General features: G+C 47.6%; 1 protein-coding gene across 5 annotated transcripts in view; it reads right to left on the minus strand.

Annotated features, from left to right (window-relative positions):
* The window catches only part of LOC138454056 (myosin-10-like), a 623,027-nt gene that overhangs the window by 331,900 nt on the left and 271,077 nt on the right, over positions 1–20,050 (minus strand). For all 5 annotated transcript variants that reach the window (XM_069607013.1, XM_069607016.1, XM_069607014.1 and 2 more), the window contains exon 2: positions 7,535–7,916. In XM_069607013.1, coding sequence (XP_069463114.1) covers positions 7,535–7,882 — 348 coding nt within the window. In that variant the 5' untranslated portion in view covers positions 7,883–7,916. The remainder of the gene's footprint in view (positions 1–7,534; positions 7,917–20,050) is intronic.

Raw genomic sequence — 20,050 nt, forward strand, 5'->3', positions numbered from 1 at the left:
GAAGAAACAAAAGGTGAGCAGAAGGAACACAGAAGGAAAGCCTGATTAACAGCCATAATACTTACCGGCTTTTCTTCCACATTTCGGGTCGGCGCCGCCCCGTTGGCAGGTACCGTACCCCGGCCCCTATGGGGAAAGGACAAGAGACATTTCTGGGGAATGATAAGGACATTTAGAGGGATCGTCCTCATCACTTCTCACCTCGGCAGTTTAACCCCTCGACGCATCACCTTCATTCTGCACCTGAAATAAAGGACAGATCACAGGTTAGAAAGACAACGTAAAGGGGGCCTCACTTGAACTTTGAACTGTCATACTTACGACGCATCGCTCAGGAAAGTCAAGTGGATTTTGCCAGCGCCATTCTGAAAACCAGTGAAGTAACTGGACGAACACGCGCCCTTGCACCAGAAGCAGGATGGAGAGTTCGTCCTTCCAAACCATAAGAAGGATATTCCTACGGGCCAGGCAAGCACGATTTGGAGGTCCTGTCCAATCGGTGTTCCGGGTCCTGCGCATCACGCTAGAAGAGGCCACAGCAATCCAGACTAGACCAGCGCCCCCGTGGGAACCCGGTGAGCGTTACAGAACGCGAAGCCTTCCGACAAATTCCCACCCAGGCGCTATGGAAACTTCCGAAACTGACCAGTTGGCCCAATCACTGGGGGAATTACGGGCCGAAGTACACGCCGCTCATCAAGAGACTAGTGCCCTCAGGAGGGAAGTGATTGTAATAAAGGATAGAGCTGATGACCTGGCTAGACAGCTTTTGCAAGGTCAAGCTGGACAAACTCCTTTACCCGGTTCCGGGGGGAACCCCGCTCCTGTGGTTTCCAGTAACCCGGTACAGATTAATCTACCTGGAAACATGCCGCTGGCCCCACCTGAACGCTTTGCTGGGGACCCCAAACGATTCGCCGTGTTCATGAATCAGTGTCATTTGCACTTCGTATGCAGACCTGGGGCCTTCCCTAATGATCAGACCAAGGTAGCCTTTGTGTTGTCATATCTCAGCGGCTGTGCTGCCGATTGGTCAGTCCCACTGGTAACTCAAGATGACCTGATTCTTCGTGATTTTCAAGGATTTCAAACAAGCATGGAAAGGTTATTTGCTCAACACTCCCAGGGACAGGCTCTGGATGACAAACTTCTATCTCTGCGACAGGGCAATCAAGACCTTCTATCCTACATTGCAACCTTCAATAGACTAATTGTGGAAACTGGTTGGCCAGAGGATAAAAGAATCACGTTATTCTATCGAGGTCTACGCGGAGAACTTAAAGATGTCCTGGCACAAGTTGTAAATCCGCCCCAAGAATGCACTGAATATATAGACTTAGTGGTCCAATTGGATCACAGGCTGCAAAACAGAAAAGCAGATTGGTCCAAGTTTGAAACCCGGGTGTTGGCCAAGACCCACGCTAACCACAAGGGGGCTGATGCCTCGGAGCCTATGCAAATCGGAGGTGTTAAAGGACCCCTAACTCAAAAAGAACGGGAAAGAAGACGACAGATGCAAATATGCCTTTATTGTGGGTCCTCTGGACACTTTCTACGAGATTGCCCGGGTAAGCCGCCCAAGAAGGTGGTAGGAGCCGCTGATAAAATCCATGGAAACTCTGTATCGGGAAACGACCACGCACGGCAAGCGTAGGGGTCCGCTTGCCGAGCTTGAAAACTAACTCTCAGACCTCGCATTTCATTGTGCCAATGGTCCTCGTAGATCCGGAACAGCCTAAACGGTTGCATGCTATAAAGGCATACATCGATAGCGGGGCTATAGGAAACTATGTGGATCGAGAATTGGTCTCTAGGATAAACCTCCCTCTGCGTCCTAAAACCAACAAAGATGTCATCACCACAGTAGATGGAACCGAAATTGCCTCTGGACCGGTAACACATTCCACAGCTGAGGTGACACTTGTAGGTCTGGATGGCCATTGGAGGCAGTTGTGTTTGATGTAATCAAGGCTCCACAGTTTCAGCTTATTCTCGGAAACCCTTGGTTAGAGACACATAATCCTCGAATTGATTGGCGAGCGAAGAGAATAACCTTCCCGGATTGTGCACAAACCTGCTACCCAGAAAATCCAAAGATTAATCTAGCATCAGTAACCTCTGTCCCCGTGCAACTACCTCCAGAGTACCAAGACTTTCAGGACGTCTTCCAAAAGGAACAGGCCAACACGTTACCTCCCCACAGATCGTACGATTGCCAAATCGATCTGGTACCCGGTGCACAACCCCCTTGTAGCAGGATTTACGCCCTTACTGAAGCAGAGAATCTGCATTTGAGACAATATTTAGATCAATACCTCGCCAATGGTTTCATTCGCCCGTCAAAGTCCCCGGCATCCTCAGCTTTGTTCTTCATGCCTAAAAAAGAAGGCAACCTTAGAACTTGTATCGATTACCGCGCATTGAACCAGATAACTGTTAAAAATCGTTACCCTCTGCCTCTGATCCCTTAACTCCTTGACCAGGTGAAGGACGCTTTCGTATACACCAAGTTAGATCTCCGGGGGGCTTATCATCTGGTACCAGTAAAAGAAGGCGACGAATGGAAAACGGCCTTCCGTACAAAATATGGACTATTCGAATACCACGTGATGCCTTTCGGGTTGTGCAACGCACCTGCAGCCTTCCAATTCTTCATGAACGATGTCCTTCGGGAACTCATCGATGTCTGTGTTGTCGTGTATATCGATGACATTCTTGTGTACTCCTCTTCAGAATCTGATCACAGAAAGCATGTCAGGGCCGTCCTAGAGAAACTGCGCCAGCACAAACTGTTTGCCAAGCTCGAAAAATGTGTTTTCCATACCACCGAGGTTGAGTTTCTCGGATTCATCCTGACACCTAAAGGGGGCCGAATGGATTCACGGAAAGTGGATGCCATCCTCAAATGGCCATCACCTAGTTCGGTGAAAGGTGTCCAAAGCATGCTTGGTTTTGCCAACTTTTATCGCAGGTTTATCCCGGAGTTTTCACATGTGGTGCAACCCATCACTGCACTCTTGCGAAAAAATAAACGTTTTGAATGGACCGAGGAAGCCGAATAGGCCTTTCAGGAGTTGAAAGCTAAGTTCACGTCCGCACCTATTTTGAAGCACCCGCGTCCCGATCTCCCATATATAGTTGAAACCGACGCGTCCAGCTTAGCCATGGGAGCTGTCCTGTCTCAGAGAGACCCTGAAACCAACCAACTGCACCCCGTAGCATTTTGGTCCAGAAAGTTCTCGCCGTCGGAGATAAATTATGCGATCACCGATAAGGAACTATTAGCCATTAAGTCCGCCTTCAAGGCTTGGCGGCATTATCTCCTCGGCGCCCGGCATACCATCACCGTGATCACTGATCACCGAAATTTACAATATTTAAAAACTGCCAAGGCTCAATCGTCTCGACAGCTCCGATGGGCTTTTTTCTTTGCTGAGTTCGATTTTGTAATCACCTACCGCCCCGGCTATAAGAATGGTAAGGCGGACGCTCTATCCCGAATTGGAATGGAAGAAATACACACAAACTCAGAACCTGTGCCGATAATTCCCGAACAAAGAATTTTGGGGATAACCACTTTACAAACCCTTGAAGACATTCAAGCACGAGTGAAACAATTCCTGGACTCTTCAGCCTTGCAGGATTGGATAAAAAGGGGGTCTAACTTTTCAGTCAAGGATGGCTTACCTTACTTCCAAGGACGCTTATTTTTGCCAGAAAAGGAATTGCAAGAACTGGTTATTTCCCGTCATCATGATACCCTGATGGAAGGACATCCTGGCATTGCCAAAACAGAGGAAAAGGTTAAACGACAATTCTGGTGGCCTTCCTGGCGAAAGGATATTAAATCTTTTGTGATGTCCTGTGGAGTTTGTGCCCAAAACAAAGGTCAAAAGACAAGACCCGCCGGTCTTCTTCAGTCCTTAGACATTCCACCAGCACCTTGGCACACCCTGTCACTAGATTTTATCACGGACCTGCCCTCTTGTAATGGTTACAATACTATTCTGGTCGTGGTGGATTTATTTTCCAAAATGGCCCACTTTATTCCGTTGAAAGGATTACCTTCAGCCTTTGTTCTTGCCAAAGAATTCCTCAAAAATATCATCTGTTTGCATGGATTCCCGTCCATACTAGTCTCCGATCGGGTAAGCCAGTTTATTTCTCATTTTTGGAAAAAGTGTTGTCAACTGGCACAAATCGACGTAAGACTCTCGACCAGCCACCACCCACAGACCGATGGTCAGACGGAGATAACGAACCAGACCCTTGAACAATATCTACGATGTATGTTGCACCAATCGGAGGGTAATTGGAAGGACATTTTATGGGTGGCAGAATATGCATACAATAACTCGATACACTCTGGAACTGGTCAGAGCCCCTTTTATACCCTATATGGACATCACCCTCGTACTTCAGACTTGGGCTCACCTCTGAGCCTTGAAATGCCCGCAGTGGACCATTTGCATTCTACGATTACTCAAGCCTTCAAGGATGCAACTGCACATTTGCAACATGCGAAAGGGAAATACAAAAAGAATGCGGATCTGCATCGAAGAGAGGCGCCTCCATGCCAAATAGGGGATCAAGTATGGTTGGCTACTAAACACCTATCACTCAAGGGGCCTCGAACTTTTAATCCAAGGTATTTAGGCCCTTACTCGATCAAAGCTATAATCAACCCAGTGGCAGTCAAGCTCGATCTACCAGCTAACATGCGGATTCACCCCGTTTTTCATGTGTCACTTTTGAAACCAGTGCACCCAGGAACCAGATTAACAAAGCCACCAGAACCGATTCAGATAGATGGGGAGCCTGAATTCGAGGTGAAGAACATTTTGGATTCTAAGATCTCAAAATCAAAACTTTTCTCTATCTAATTGATTGGAAAGGGTACGGGCCTCAGGAAAGGTCTTGGGAACCCAGTGATCACGTACATGCACCTCGGCTGGTAAAAAGGTTCCATCGGAATTTCCCAAACAAACCGAAACCTCCAGAAGGAACGACCTTGGGAGGGGCCTTGGGGGGGGAGTGCTGTCATGATGCCTACCCCCGGAGCACCAGGCCAGGCCCAGCACCCCCGGAAGCAGGCATCATGCCCTCGGGTAAAAGTCCAGCGGCCCCTTATAGGGGCTCTTTGGACATCAGTCCTGGCGCCTTTGGCGCCAGGCTCATAAAGGGAGGTGTTTTGTGCACTTACCTGATGCAGACCATGCGTCATGCACGCTTCAGGCCTCCCTGAGACCTGAAAGGGACTATTTTTTTCATAGGGACTATTTTTTCACTCGGGCGTGGCCAGGGAAGGATACATATCTAGTTGGGGAAGGATACATACCTGGGACTTCTTTGGAGGCTATTTAAGCCACGCCCAGACAGCAGCTCATGCTTCGCGTTGTTCTGCTTCCTGCAGCTTAACGCTCACCGTGTCTGCTCCTGCTCCTGGACTCCGGCCACGCCCGCCTCGAACCTGGAAGACCTGCAAGGAAGGAAGAGAAGAGAAAGGTGAAAACCAAGGACTATTTCAAACTTCTTACCTGCATCCGTAATCTTCTCGCCAGCATCCCTGAAGAAAGACTTCCATTTAAAAGCATTGTGTTGCTCGCTGCAGCGCCACGCTTCACTCACCTGTCCTCGAGACATCTCCCGGCTCCATCGCGGCTGTCAGCATCGGACGCCACATCTCTGCACCTAGGGGAGAGAGGAAGAAACAAAAGGTGAGCAGAAGGAACACAGAAGGAAAGCCTGATTAACAGCCATAATACTTACCGGCTTTTCTTCCACATTTCGGGCCGCCGCCGCCCCGTTGGCAGGTACCGTACCCCGGCCCCTATGGGGGAAAGGACAAGAGACATTTCTGGGGAATGATAAGGACATTTAGAGGGATCACCCTCATCACTTCTCACCTCGGCAGTTTAACCCCTCGACGCATCGCCTTCATTCTGCACCTGAAATAAAGGACAGATCACAGGTTAGAAAGACAACATAAAGGGGGCCTCACTTGAACTTTGAACTTTCATACTTACGGCGCATCGCTCAGGAAAGTCAAGTGGATTTTGCCAGCGCCATTCTGAAAACCAGTGAAGTAACTGGACGAACACGCGCCCCTGCACCAGAAGCAGGATGGAGAGTTCGTCCTTCCAAACCATAAGAAGGATATTCCTACGGGCTAGGCAAGCACGATTTGGAGGTCCTGTCCAATCGGTGTTCCGGGTTCTGCGCATCACGCTAGAAGAGGCCACAGCAATCCAGACTAGACCAGCGCCCCCGTGGGAACCAGGTGAGCGTTACAGCACATTTCATGGAGGTGCTGCAGGTTACTCCTTTTGCTCTCAGCTGCTCTGCTCTGGGAAATTCAGTATAAACTGACACTGCTGTGTATTTTATAAATGTATTGACATTTTTGTGTGTTCATTTATTTTAGCTTGGTGCAGAACTCTTTTCTCTCCACATGCCATGTAAGCAGCCATACTCACCAAAGATGTGGTGGCCATCTCAGTTGCCAAGACAGCCACCCAACAGACAAAGGCAGAATGATGTCCCGGGATCAAGGAACAAAGAGGAAAAGTGGGACACACTTGGTGAAAGGGGGGGATACGATACGGACTCTAGTGGGCCTAACAGTTTGCATACAAGTGTGGTAGAAAAGACACATTCCCTTTGCCATCCGCAGCCACCTCCCTTACCAGCACTTTTTCAAGGCCTATCGTCCCAGAATCAATGCCCAAGTGGAAACTGTACATAAACAATATCAGTGAGAACACCCTCTTTATAGAAACAGTGAAAGGAAACTAGTGCTCGTTATTGGAAGGTCCTGGCACCCCTGAACTGTGGGTAGAAAATAACACAAAATAATACAAATCTACATGCGTTTGAATAATTAGAGGCAAGGCCCGCTCTGGTTGGCACTCCTCCAAGTGGAGAGTAATTAAGGTAAACTAGAGACTTAAAGTAAATGTTTTCAAAGTCAGGGAAAATAAATAGAGGGGGATAAGTCCTAGTGTAATGAGCAGGGTGAACACCGCCCCTAATCAGTCACCATCAAGCATGTTCATCCCACAATGAAGGCAGAAGCAGAAGATGCGGGTCGTCAATCAGCAATGGCCACTGCCCACAGGTCCTTACATAAATCCCAGATTGTAAATGGACCACTGCAGCCAGCAGTGGTTGTTGCCCACACCCCTGCCTGTGTCTTCACTTTGGGATGAAAGCTCCAGATAGCAGAATGCAGCAATGGGAATGGAGACAATAGCAATGAATGTTGCTTTCCAACTAAAAGAATACAGTTTGAACCATTTTTGTTCTTCATCAAAAAATGATATAAGCTTTGCATTCATGGTTGTATAACCACTATTGGTCACTGAGAAGTAGACTGTACTTTTGTGCATTTCCCTTTGAGTAACTCTCAGGGATGACAGTGGCTCACGCTTATGGTTGTGCAACATACAGTGCATGTTGCCAGTCAGAGGGTAGAAAGCAGTTTTGTAAGATACATTATACATCGGTAAATAGACATGCAGCAGTTTGTACTCACATAAATGAGGCCAGAGTAGTAGCGGTCCTTCAGATTATGCAACACGGAAGCCTCATTGAGGCAAGTCAATTCCGCCATGTCCTCCACCTTGGTGAACTTGGGTGGGTTCATCTTCTGGATGTCGTCCTTGGCCACTGTGACCCGCTTGCCATTCTCTGCCAACTCCACCACCACCTCATCACCCCGTTCCTCCTTCAGGCTAGCCGCCTCAAAACCATGTTTCTCTGAGGGCACCCACACCTGCCGCTTGGCAGTCCAGTCTGCCTGTGTGGCCTGGTTTCCCTTGAAGTCCCGGTCCACAAACAGGTAGCGCTCAGCATCATCCCGGTTGACGGCGCGTGAAGACATCTTTATTGCGGGAACACTGACACCAATGCAATACCTGGAACAGAGAGCAAAGGGGTGTTAGCAGAGGGATTTTGAGGCGCAAGGATGCACGCAGGAGGAGGAGGAGCCAGAGGAATGTCAGGAGGAAGTTAAAAGTGAGTAGAAGTGCTAGCAAGAGGAGTTGAAGTACAAGTAGTGCAAGCATCATCAATATCATCATCAATTATTTTTTGCCAAATACAAAATTCCACTTTGGGAGTTATCAGCATATGCTGATATAATATTAACAAATAAAACAGGGCAAATTCTGATACAATTTCACCATCAAATAACCCCTTAAAGATTGGAATGCCAATTGATTTTGCAGAGAGACTGTAGTATTTGGTAAATCGTTGTGCCGATAGTTCCGACACGTGGCACCGCCCATGCAATATTAAGTATATAACCCTGGGCCTAAGAAGATATATACCTTACTGGCAGTGAAATGCCTAGCTGAGGTGTTATAAAGTCAGCTGTTATGTAAAACAAAAAGTAAATGTTCTGTAAAATCCATGTCACTTTCTCCAAACCCGACCATTTCACCTCACGGGGCCCTGGGGACCATGACATCCCAGCCACGGTGGGAAGTGCCACCTTGAGGAGGTAATGTTTTGGATTCAATGTGCAGCAGGACTTGCTACATTGATAGGTTAGAGTCTAGTGCCCGGTTGTATACGAATTGTTCGAACTACAATTGTTCGAATCACAATTGACCTTTACACAATTGCCCAAATCGTGAAGGTCAATTGTTACATATATGCTCAGGGAAACCCCCGCAACCCCCATTATATATATATATATATGTATGGTCAATTGTGCAAAGGTCAATTCGGACCCTTGACTTTCGGTCAATTAGGTAATTCGAACAATTGTGTTCGAACAATTTGGGTAATACCTAGTGCCAGGTACTGTGGAGACCTAATTGGAGCACCGCTTTCTTTTCCGCGTCTACCGTCTATGAAAGTGGCCTAGTCTACAGCTCTCTGAGCAGATCTAGAAGAGGTCATAACAAGGAGACATCATCTAAACCCTCATTATTGCTTAAAATCTGCAGGCTCCCACTGGGTACACCAACCCCGGAAATGCAGCCACACCTCCTCCTTACCAGGGAAGCTGTAGTAGGTGTTGAAGCAGCATGCCCAGTATTTATCCTCCAGACTCAAGATGATAGCTCAGGGGCAACGTGCTCGCCTTGGAAGCAAGACGACACTGAGCAACACAGGTTCGATCCCCGGGTCCGCGCTTAGAAACCTCTAGGTGTTAAGCGGGTTATAAATAACCTACTGTATCATATCATAGACAACTTGACCACGTTTCCCCCCCATTTGACTCAGATGATAAAGACAGAGAGGGACTCACTCGCCACCATTTTCCTTCCTTCTTAGGAAAAGCAGGAACTATCCAAGTCAATGACGGAAAGCTAATAGCCTGCTAGGAAAATGGGGTATAATACAACTTCTCTCACATCTCTCCTCATGATAATACCACTTACTCACTCCATGAAAACTTAATTCATGACTCTGCCACTCCAGCTCCGAGGCATTTGGCTTCCAAAGACAAGCCTCGTGCAAACAGCAACCCTTCCCCGGACTTCAAGGTAGCAGTGGAATCTTTAAAGGCTTGTTTCCCATCATGGAGCTGCTCAATGGGTCAAACCACAAACAGAAAGGTTTAAATCAGTCCAGAAAGGAAACCCATCAGAGACCGGAGATGAAGAGGAAAGGGGAGTAGCCTAACAGGGTAAATTAGAAAAAGCAATCAAACCCTCCACATAAGATGCAAAGGACACTACAGGAAAAAGCACAATGGGGAAGGATCCTAAAGGAAGAAGGCACAGGGAAGGATACCCGGCGTGAAAACACAAGGATAAGACTGCAGGGAGCTATATCTCAAACACATGCAGAGACCAAAAAGAAGAGACTGGCAGAGACTAGATCCAAAGAATCAGAGAAAACCAAGCTTCAAAAGGCAATGTCTGGGAGGAGGCAGACCCAGATAAAGAGAAGGAGAAGAACAAACGCCTGCTGAAGCCGATATGTCGAACACTGGCCCCCCAAACGGATCCGAACAAAGAGGAGAGGAAGCACGACCCTGCCGAGGGCATTAGTTCAAACACTGGCAGAGAAGCAAAGAAGTGAACAGCCTGAAATATACATCTCAGACATTGGTGGCGGCCATATTCAGAGAAGGAGAAGGCAGCACAAAACCATCCAAGAGTGCCTGCACAACATGGATGCTGCCAGAGATTAATAAAACATGGGCCTGAGGAAGAGGGGATAAATACTTGCTGATGATTGGAGAACGTGAAAGTTAATATCAGCTCTAACCAAGAGGGAGGGAATTAGTTGACAGTAGGAGCGAGTCTAAAGATGTTTTCATATTTTCTGCCCTAGATGGCAACCCACTGGATCTTAATACACCCCCCCCTCCCCCCCCCGACCCCTAAAAAAAGTGGTTGGCACCAAAAGGAAGCAGCTGGGCGATAACCAGTGAAGTTGAGAATAAAGCAAAGAAGCAGCTTGAATCTAAATCAGTAGACTGTGAAAACTAGACTCTTATGGAACGATATATCCCAGAGACTTTAAGGCAGCTAGCAGGATCCCCCATAAGCATCCCGCGAGATCTCCACAGCATCATTAATCATCTCACCCCAACACATTTCGATATTAGCTGCTCTCATCTTTCACGGAATAAATCAAGTCCAAAAGCTGTACATAGAAAAGAAAAAGGGGTGGAAAGAATTAACTTAGGAAGGTGCAACAGTGGCATGGCTCCAAGTTCTGCTCGGATTAAATTCTATAAATTATAATTTCATCAAATTACTGTTACTTGGGCTATTAAAGCAATTTAGAAACCCTTTCCTCAAATCTCTGGGCATTCGTGTTTGTTCGGGACCCTACCACCTTTTTTGCGAGCAACTTGATACCCATAACGTAAAGATGTATTGCTGTTACTAAATTCTGGGTAACCCTGCCCCTGTCCTTGTTAAGAAGAGCAGCAACGTGTACATTAGGCTCAACGTCGCCTTGTATCATGCATGTTGAGTAGCAATACTCCACTTGCTAGCTGTTTCAGCGGTTTTTCTGTTACACCGCCTTCCTCAGGGCCATGTGAAGCAAGGCCTTGCTGCTTTATTGGTCTCATGTCCCACCTCATTATTATAATAATAAGCCGCCACATGTTTCTGTGCATTTACAAAGCTATAGGGAGGGGGTTTGCCACAATCCACTCATCTGAAGACATTTCAGCCACACATACCGTCTAGCTACACAGCTTAGACGGCAGAGCCATGCGTTCCCAAAGGCTCAAGCGACCAACAGTGCAGCTGCTGCTCATGGCACGCAGAGCGCAAAGGTTTGCAGGTAAGACAGCAGAGCCATTCTTTCTGTTATGCTTGCCTCACCTGCAGGCACTAGAGCCCTCTCGGGGGCAAGCCACATACGCAGCGGTCAAACTGTCTGTCATCCAACACCTTTGAAAGGGCTCAGCCGGCGCATGGTTCAAGCGGCAGAACTCAGGTGATGGCCACAGAATTGTGGGACCTGGGTGGAGAACTGAGGGAACTCCAGATAGCAGTGTGCAGCCTGCCTGCATGGTGGCAAGCTAGCGCGTAGACCTAAGAGCTCACTCAAGACATCTCCGTCCAACCTGCAGAAGAACCTAGGTTTGCATCCCACCGCGGCTGACTCGGCCCTTGTTACCCTTTGCAGGTCAACAGTCTGAGCAACATACATCTGGGTAATAATAAACCTACTACAGTGCTTAGAATACTGGAGCATCCAGCATGGATCGCTAGATGTCAACATGAGATTGTTATATGTTGGCCCTTTTTGACCTGCGGATGAGAAGCTTTTCTCTGGTGAGAGAGTGATGCACTGCAATGAATGCGAGAGTCGCATCAGGACCGGCCTAAAATCCTCTCCAGTCCATATGGCATAGAGGCCCCTCCTTCGCTGGAGCAGGACCTAAAGCAACACAGCAAATTGGAAGCACAAACGCGAGAAAGCTAGAAATCCTGGCCGCCTGCCAGTCACCTGGCTGCTGGATGTGGGCAGGGGGGGGGGTCTCAAAGGCCCCACTGGCACCTTTAATGAAACTTCCAGGCAGGTGGCAGAGAGGCAGCGCCGTCTCTTGGCTTCAGCGTCATTCCACCTTTTTACGACGACTTGTGCCCGAGCCAACGCATTTTGCTCTGCAGGTGATGTCATGCGCTCGACATGAAGGCAACCCTAATTGGGTTTAATGTGTTACTAAGTTTAGTGCAGTGGGCGGCCAAGGTCCAGCGGCCAGCCTGGGGCTGCTCCTGAGCGCACCAGACTTTGTTCATCTGCTAGTGTGCTTGCTCGTGTCAGACTTCAGGACCAGAACAAATTGCAGCGTCCATTTTAGACCATCCTCCATAGCTCTCAACCATTTGTGTCACAAAGGCGGGTGAAATCACCCGATTTTGTTTTTGGCGGGTGAGACGCCCATTGGAATGAATGGGCGTGCAGGGGGCTTGGCGGGTGAGTCCGCCCTTTACAAGGCGGGTGACACCCGCCAAAAGCGTGTGAGTTGAGAGCTATGCCATCCTCCTTCCTCATTCTCCTCGGTAGGTCATCCTTGTCACTTGTCAGTCTGCACTCCTATCCCCAACGCCTCACTCCTTCTCATTCAGCTGTGAGACATCAGGAGACAGAAAGAAGACTGACTGATGGGTGCGCTGGGGCACTGAGGAGTGTGACTGGGGTGTGAGGAAGTCCTGAAATGGCTGCTCCAGACATTGAGCATTCTAGCCGGCTTTCATCAGCTTCCAGTGAGCTCCGTGGGCACACCTGGGATGGCAGCCATATTGTTTCTTGCCAAACTATTGCTATGAATCAGAACCATGTAGCATTGCGGTCTTTGTGTCACAGACGTCCTGATAATGTCTCGCAAGGTATGCGGGAGGCTACTGAGCCAGCACATTGGATTTTCTGGGAAGTCACATAGACAGCTCAACTTTCTGCCAGCGAGGTGGTGATAACTCTCTCCTTCCACAGACGCATTGCAAGACAGTGGTATGATTCTATAAGCCGGGGCTAGAGTCGTGCTTCCATCAGAGCCCTACTGACGCCCTTATCTATTTCAGGGCTGCACTAATAGTTCTTGCCAAGCACGGGCCTTTAAGTTGGTTCAAAAGAGCCGAATCCACTATGTTTCAGGTTATCCACAAAAAAATGTATTTGGATACAATGGTCCTCATTAAGAGTTTGGAGGTAGCCATGCCGTTTTTAACGGCATGGGTACCCCCAAACTCAGGTCCGGGTCCTGAAAAATGCGATTTACCGGGCCATTCCGACATTTGCGGGCCCATTAAATCCCATTTTCGGAACCCGGTACGTCCCCATAGGGCTCAATGGGAATGGGGAGGATGCTAACAACGGACCGTTAATGACGGGTCAGTTGTTAGCATCCTGGTCTGCTTGCGGGTGCCGGTATGTACGTCTGGCCAGACCAGACGTGCATACCACCACCCGTGAGCAAACTCGTAATGTGGCGGCCCGGTATGAACGGTGCCGGTACCTTACCGGCAACGTTCATACCGTGGCTGCCAAGGTCATAATGAGGCCCAATGATTCTAAAGGGTAGCTATTTACCCTGTCAAAGGGTAACACCCAAAAAACTGCTCCTGTTCTTCTGGGACCTCGAGGAATAGACTTGCAGACCCCTGCTGCAGAGGATACACGACTCCAGAGGTATTCTGTGCTTGCAAGTGCCAACTACCTGAGATGCCAGGCTAGCCACCCTTACCTGTGCGTTTCATAATGGGGAAGCCGAGACCAGAGACACAAATACAGGCTGTAGGAATGGCACGCCACCATGTTCTCATGGATTACACATCTACACTAGTCTGGGCCAGCCCCAACAGGGTGCAAACATTCCTCTTGCGCAGGTTCCTACCCACCTCACTTATATCGCTGTCAATTTCTGGCTCTCTCTGTATGTTTCCATTTAACTCGCTTTCTAGGTGTGACACCCTCTTTTTGTCTAACTCTCATGTCTCGTTCATTGTGACCCTCTGTTTGACCCTTTATATTTGTCTGTTACAACCCTTCTAACCCTGCACCGCCGCAGTCCTTTGTTTTCTCACAAATATGTATTAGACAGAGAGTTGCAATTTATTGCAATTAATCTATTTGCACAGCAAACAACATTGCGAATTGCAGAGCAATGATGCGTAAAAACAGCATTGGATCAGGATAGCTAAAACAGATACATTTACCTGCCGATGTAGTGAAGTCGGGCAGAGGTACTGGTGGGACGTAATAGGATGCAGCACCCCGCAGGTGGCATGAGACATGATGTTCCTAGAGCATGGAGATACTTCAAACACAGGATGTAATGCGGCTTGACAATACCGCTGAAGGACCTCAATTACTTGCCATTTTCGTGAAAGGGTTTGACCCTGTAATGCTGCATTGATAATAATCACTCACTATCCAGAGACCAGCCGAGGAAACCACAGCAGCCCAGCGGGGCCAACTTCTATAAGACCACCACTTGCTGGAAAACACTCAACTGAGCCAAGTAACTGGCTTCACTTTGCCAACAGGTTTGTCCAACCAGCAAGCCAGTCACCCATGAACCATTTGCAGCCAAGAATCAATTTAGCCTTTAGAAAGACCCTGATGGGTCGAAACACGTATCAGCTGACCTACTTATATCTTTCATTAAATCCTGGAAATGAAAAACTAGAGAAACGTCATCTTCCTTATTATGAGCACAAGCATTACGGGGTCCAACCCTTTCTTGCTAACACAAGAGGTGTGGGCCACACTGCTCCCTCCCGTGAACTTGCTGCTAATCCAAATATCAAAACCTAAAACAAACCATATAGATAAAGAATCAGTGCAGCCCACGTTGATTCAGCCTTTAGAGTCCACTTTTGCTTAGCCTGTTGCTTGGCTGAGCGTATGTTCCCACCATTTGGGGTGCATGCAGCTCACTGAATAACCTGTGGCACACCCCATCCTGATAAGAATTCTTTACCATAGCAGTGTGCGTGTGGTGCGTAGTGGGTAGTGAGCACTGACACAGAAATAAACAGATAAGAAAAAACGCATAGGGCAATTATGCTCATTATAATAACTGTTTGCACTTTGCACCGTGTTCTCATGTGAGTACATGAGGCACATGCACTCCCGGGCTTACAATCATTGCGTTCTAGATTTCAATAGAAGGCAGGGTTTTACTCACAAATACAACATCAACAGAGGATAGCACAAGGACAACGCGCTGGTCTTGGAAGCAAGACCATGCAGAGCAACAGAGAACGCGCTGGTCTTGGAAGCAAGACCATGCAGAGCAACAGAGGCTCGAATCCCGCATCCACCCTTATAAACTGAACTCAAGTGTTCTAAAACACCAATTAAAATAACAAAAATTAATAACAGCAGGGTGTGTGGGCTTTTTTTTTTATACGTACATTGCGAATCACCTGCTTTGTACAGTAAGCAAACCAATAGAGCATTCACAACTATCCAAGAGAAACCTATCCAGGGCCAACGGTCTGGCAACTTCTGTTTAGGATGAAATGTGCTCAGAATAGGGGAATAACTCACAGAAAAGTGCATGGGATGAATGTGTTTGAAAATCGGCAAATCATTTACAGATACGCTGCAAGATTAGTGTTAGAAAAATTACTCAAATAGAAAGAACCACAAGAAAGGACATGGATGTTATTGCCTGCCCCTTCCACACACACAAAAATCACCTGATCAAAATGAAACCAGACTTCCTATAGTAGTTACCCGAAACCACAAACCTGCTTATTTTAATTATTTAGTGGTCGTTTATAATGCACACAGTAAGAAAACAATGAACACGCATGCAAATAACTTTCCTCAGGCTCCCGGTGGCCGATCTGCTTACATTTAGTCAAAAAATGTGTCATGGGCGCCCTCTATGAGAACAAACACGGCACAAATGTCCTGTTCTATGGGATGGTACCCACCCTAGAGTCTGCAGCCACACTTTAGCTCACTGTACCTTTCACAGGTGGGAAATATCCATTTGCATATCAGTCTCTCACCCCCACATGGGCAATCCAGCACCGAAACGCTATGGCAATTCCCTTCTGAACAAGAGTACCAACAGCAACCCCAGACATGTGTTTCAGCCTTGTTGGGCCTCATCAGTGAGGTGAAGCTGTGCCTCTCTGAGCACAGTGAGCAAGGGGTCCATGTCTGGATGACCCTGGGACACTTACGGTGACTAAACCCAAGGCCCTTGAAAAAATCCAAAAAGTAGTCATGGACTATTTTTTGATACACTACATTTAGGTTTGCAGCTGTGCTGTTTCCCCGCTTTTATGACCCAGATCATCTGTCAATGGGCCTAGGAGTGCTCGAAAATAGTCTATTTGATGGCCTGAGTGAGGTCATGTAATTGCTTTGTTTTAACTTGTGGCGGAGACGTGGAATACTAATAATGTTAAGAAGACCGACACGGGAGCTTTGGCTTTCTGCAGGTGGGGGCTTATAAGAGTTGGGTTGTGGTGCAGAGGGTGGGAGCTAGAGAGGGGGGGCGCGGGCGCAGCGTCCCAGAGCAAAGGCTGCGGGAGCAATTGCGCCACAGTTTATAGAATGCTTTCATTTTACCCTTGCCATATACTTGAGTACTGATACTCTCCTTCAGCTTGGAGATGTCCCGATACGCAATATTGACAGCATTTAAATTTGCCGGTGGTAAGCGCCGGCCATGAGTGCTGAGTATGCAGGTGCTATGAGTCTCGGTCACCCCTCAACCCCCCAGGTAAAAGACAATTTCGTGAAAGTCCCCATATTTACAATGGGACCTTTTTTGTTGTTGTTGCTGCCAGCCTCCTGCAGCCCCCGCCGGGAAAACCAAAAGGCTATGCCCCTGGTGCCAGCTAGGACCGGGCCATTTAAAGCACTGGTCTGAACAGCACTCATGTTCTCGCTTCCCCTAACTGGGGGCTCCCCATTCTGTGGGTGAAGGCTGCACAGAACTCCACACACCATCGCGCTGCACCTTGCACTCTGCCGCCATCGGAAAGTGGCTTTTTGGGGTAACATTCTTCAGGTCGTTCTCGCCCCCCTCACCCCCTGCACCCTGGTCACTCCCTCGATCCACACTTTAATATGCTTGGATTATGGTTGTAGGAGCTCTACTCGGTAAGGACTTCTGAAATCTTTGGCTCCGAACTCTGTGTGAAAGCACCAAGATTGTACCCACAGTCGATATTCTAAGCATGCTCTCTGACAGACTCAGGGCTTTAAGTGGACTGGGCTAGCTTAGCTGGTACAGGGCGTCAGTTGTCTACAAAAACGACCTGCAAGCCGGGCTTTTTTTTGGGCTCCCGTATGTACCCCCAGGGGCGGGCTGGCCTATAGGGAACTCTGGAGATTTACCCGGTAGGCCTCTGCACCCTGGTCCTCGTGTGGTAACCAATGTTATTTCCAAATTTTCTCATAGAAAAAGGCTTGGGCTTGCTGAAAATGTGTAATATGGGGCCACTTTGATAATTATTTCCAAGGCTTTTTGGTTCCACAGGAGATTCGTGCTCGACAGCTAGAGACACAGCATTCAATGTGTGAATGGGGAGTGTGATTTCAAAGCGGAGGGGTGAAAGCTGTGTGCTGTCTGAAACCAGAATCAGACAATCTTGTGCACTTTCTTTTTCTGTGAGCCTAAGTTTCTAAGGATGGGAAGAAAAAAGATACACATAATGACACTTTTCCCCCCATTATGTTTGCATTACAATTATATAATGCCAGGCTGGTGTGTATGATTCGTGTACGTTTCTAGCACTCCTAACAAAGTAGAATATTCGTTTCTCCCATAGGAAGTCCATCATCACATAGGTGATCAGATGCTCCCCCAGCCCTGATTGGTTCAAGTGCTTTTATGGTATCCTGTGCTGAAATGCCCGCTTCACCAGTGTGTAATCCCTGGGCAAATCATGGCTGCCAACATTGGGAGTCCCTGGAAGTTAGTCAGTGTGCAGTGAGGCGTTCCTCGCTTAGGGTTTACTAGACAGTAGCGTGGCATTGCTAAAGACAGGAGTCACGGCTTGTGGATAGTGAACATGCTTTTTCCTTGTTGCAACATATTTACTGAACAAAGGCATCTGTGCTGTTTAAAATGTGTGCGTTTCCTCACTAACCACCCCTGCCCCCCAAAAATGTAGGATTATTTTTGTGCTGGTGCCACTTACCCAAGTCGCCCATTTCCCCTTTTAGGCCACACCCACTTTAGGGCACTTACCCGTTATACCCCCTATTCCCCTGTTATACATGTGGATTGACTTCTATGTTTGGGGCGCCACACCCATGACCTTTCACATCTTTCCATCCAGCATGGATTTCTGTGCACGGACCAACTCTTGTGAACAGGGACGGAGTCAAGGTGGCGCGCCTTTGCCACCAGGCGTCCTCCAAGCCGACGGCCCCATTCCCAATTGATTAGTTTGGTCCTTACAGCTACAGTCGACGCATGCGACTCGCCAAATTACGCAAATTCCCCCCAAAAATATCCGAGGTTGGGCGTTTTCGGCCCTGGTCGCTAGGAAGTGGAATGCTCTCCCAGCAACTGGCAGCAACTGAAAATTCGGGAAGCTCCTGAAAACAAACTGGTTTCTGCCCCAACCTGTAGCTTCTTATGAATGCTACATCGATGGTCTAAATGCGGGGGGGGGGGGTCACAACTCATTGGGGCGCTGTGCTTTATAAGACGTTTAACACAATGTTTTTAGGGGGACGTTGTCTTCTGGAATCCATGAGATCGACAAGACAACTTTTGCCTGGCCTGCCAAATGAGGTCCCATTTAGAGTTGGAAATGGAAGAAAACGACTCTGGGAACCCACTCACTTGGGGAGTGGAGGTGAGTGGTCAGGGCAATGAGGAGGCGCTGTGGTTGGAGACATGGCAGGCAAGTGATAGGCTTGTAAAAACACAGGCCTAAACTAGAGGTTTGTTTTATAGGTATGGATTTAACATGGACAAACCACACAATAAACCAACCTGACAAATACATGATTACATAAATATGTTGCACAATAATGTGGGCCTTAACATGGCCCCTTCTCTTAACAGCTATACTATCGAGACTGAAAGAAAAACTGAACAAAAATGCAATACACGATTATCAATCTTCGTGTAGTCATTTCATACAGCATGCAGCTTTATGCACCCCTTATTTCTACTCACACATTACGGGAATGGACAAGACCACAGCTACACCCCATTACCCACTCACTGCCGTGTCTGCAGCCAACAAACAGACTTCAAATATTACAAAATAATGCTGAGAGTAGCTCTAGGCATAAACAAACGATCCCATATATCCGCCACCAGACGCCATCACAATTGGCTGAACACGGACAACAAAATAAAACTCAAAATGTTATCCCTGACCCACAAGGCCCTTAATAATTCCGCCCCCAGATACCTGATTGACAAATTCCACATGAGAAAATCTCTCAGACCGACTAGAAATGTCAACTCTAATCGCTTGGCAATACCGAACTTTAGACTTACCACAATCGGTGGAATTAGCTTCCCAGTAAAGGCTGCAAAAAATTGGAATTCACTGCCACAAGACTTGAGAATGGACTTGCCCTACCCTCGCTTCAGACAAAATGTCATTCAACTGCTCACTTCGACTGACCTCAGCTGACTTGTGTCACCCACCGCCCTAGTACTTACTCGGATCATTTCTTTATATCTATAACTCTGATTGACCTTTCTCGAACATTGTACTTTTTGTAATTACTGGTGTTCTAATGACTTTATTGTATTTATACTGTGTGCTATGCTATGTTGTAACCATGTAAGTTTTGAATTTTCTTGCCACTGCGCCCTGCTACCCTTGGGTCTGGCGCGCATAAAAAGTGAATAAAACAAAAAACAAACAAACAACAGTCTAAATCACAGGTTAATGTAAAACAAAACAAGACAGATTTGAGCAGATCTCTTGGGAGCTAGAAAATTAGTTTCGGAAGGCTAGAAACAGCTGACAATTCCAGGAATAGTGTTGTATGGCAGCTTGGGTATGGGCTTCTGGGAAGAGCAACGACAATTTCTGTCAGATGCCACATCGGGGAAAGCACTGCCCTATTCCTGAACTGGGTGCAGCACTCATAAAAATGCTCGTGTATGTCTCAG

This window comes from Ambystoma mexicanum, chromosome 1p, assembly GCF_040938575.1.
Source record: "Ambystoma mexicanum isolate Mex_15411 chromosome 1p, UKY_AmexF1_1, whole genome shotgun sequence".
Taxonomy (NCBI): Eukaryota; Metazoa; Chordata; class Amphibia; order Caudata; family Ambystomatidae; genus Ambystoma; species Ambystoma mexicanum.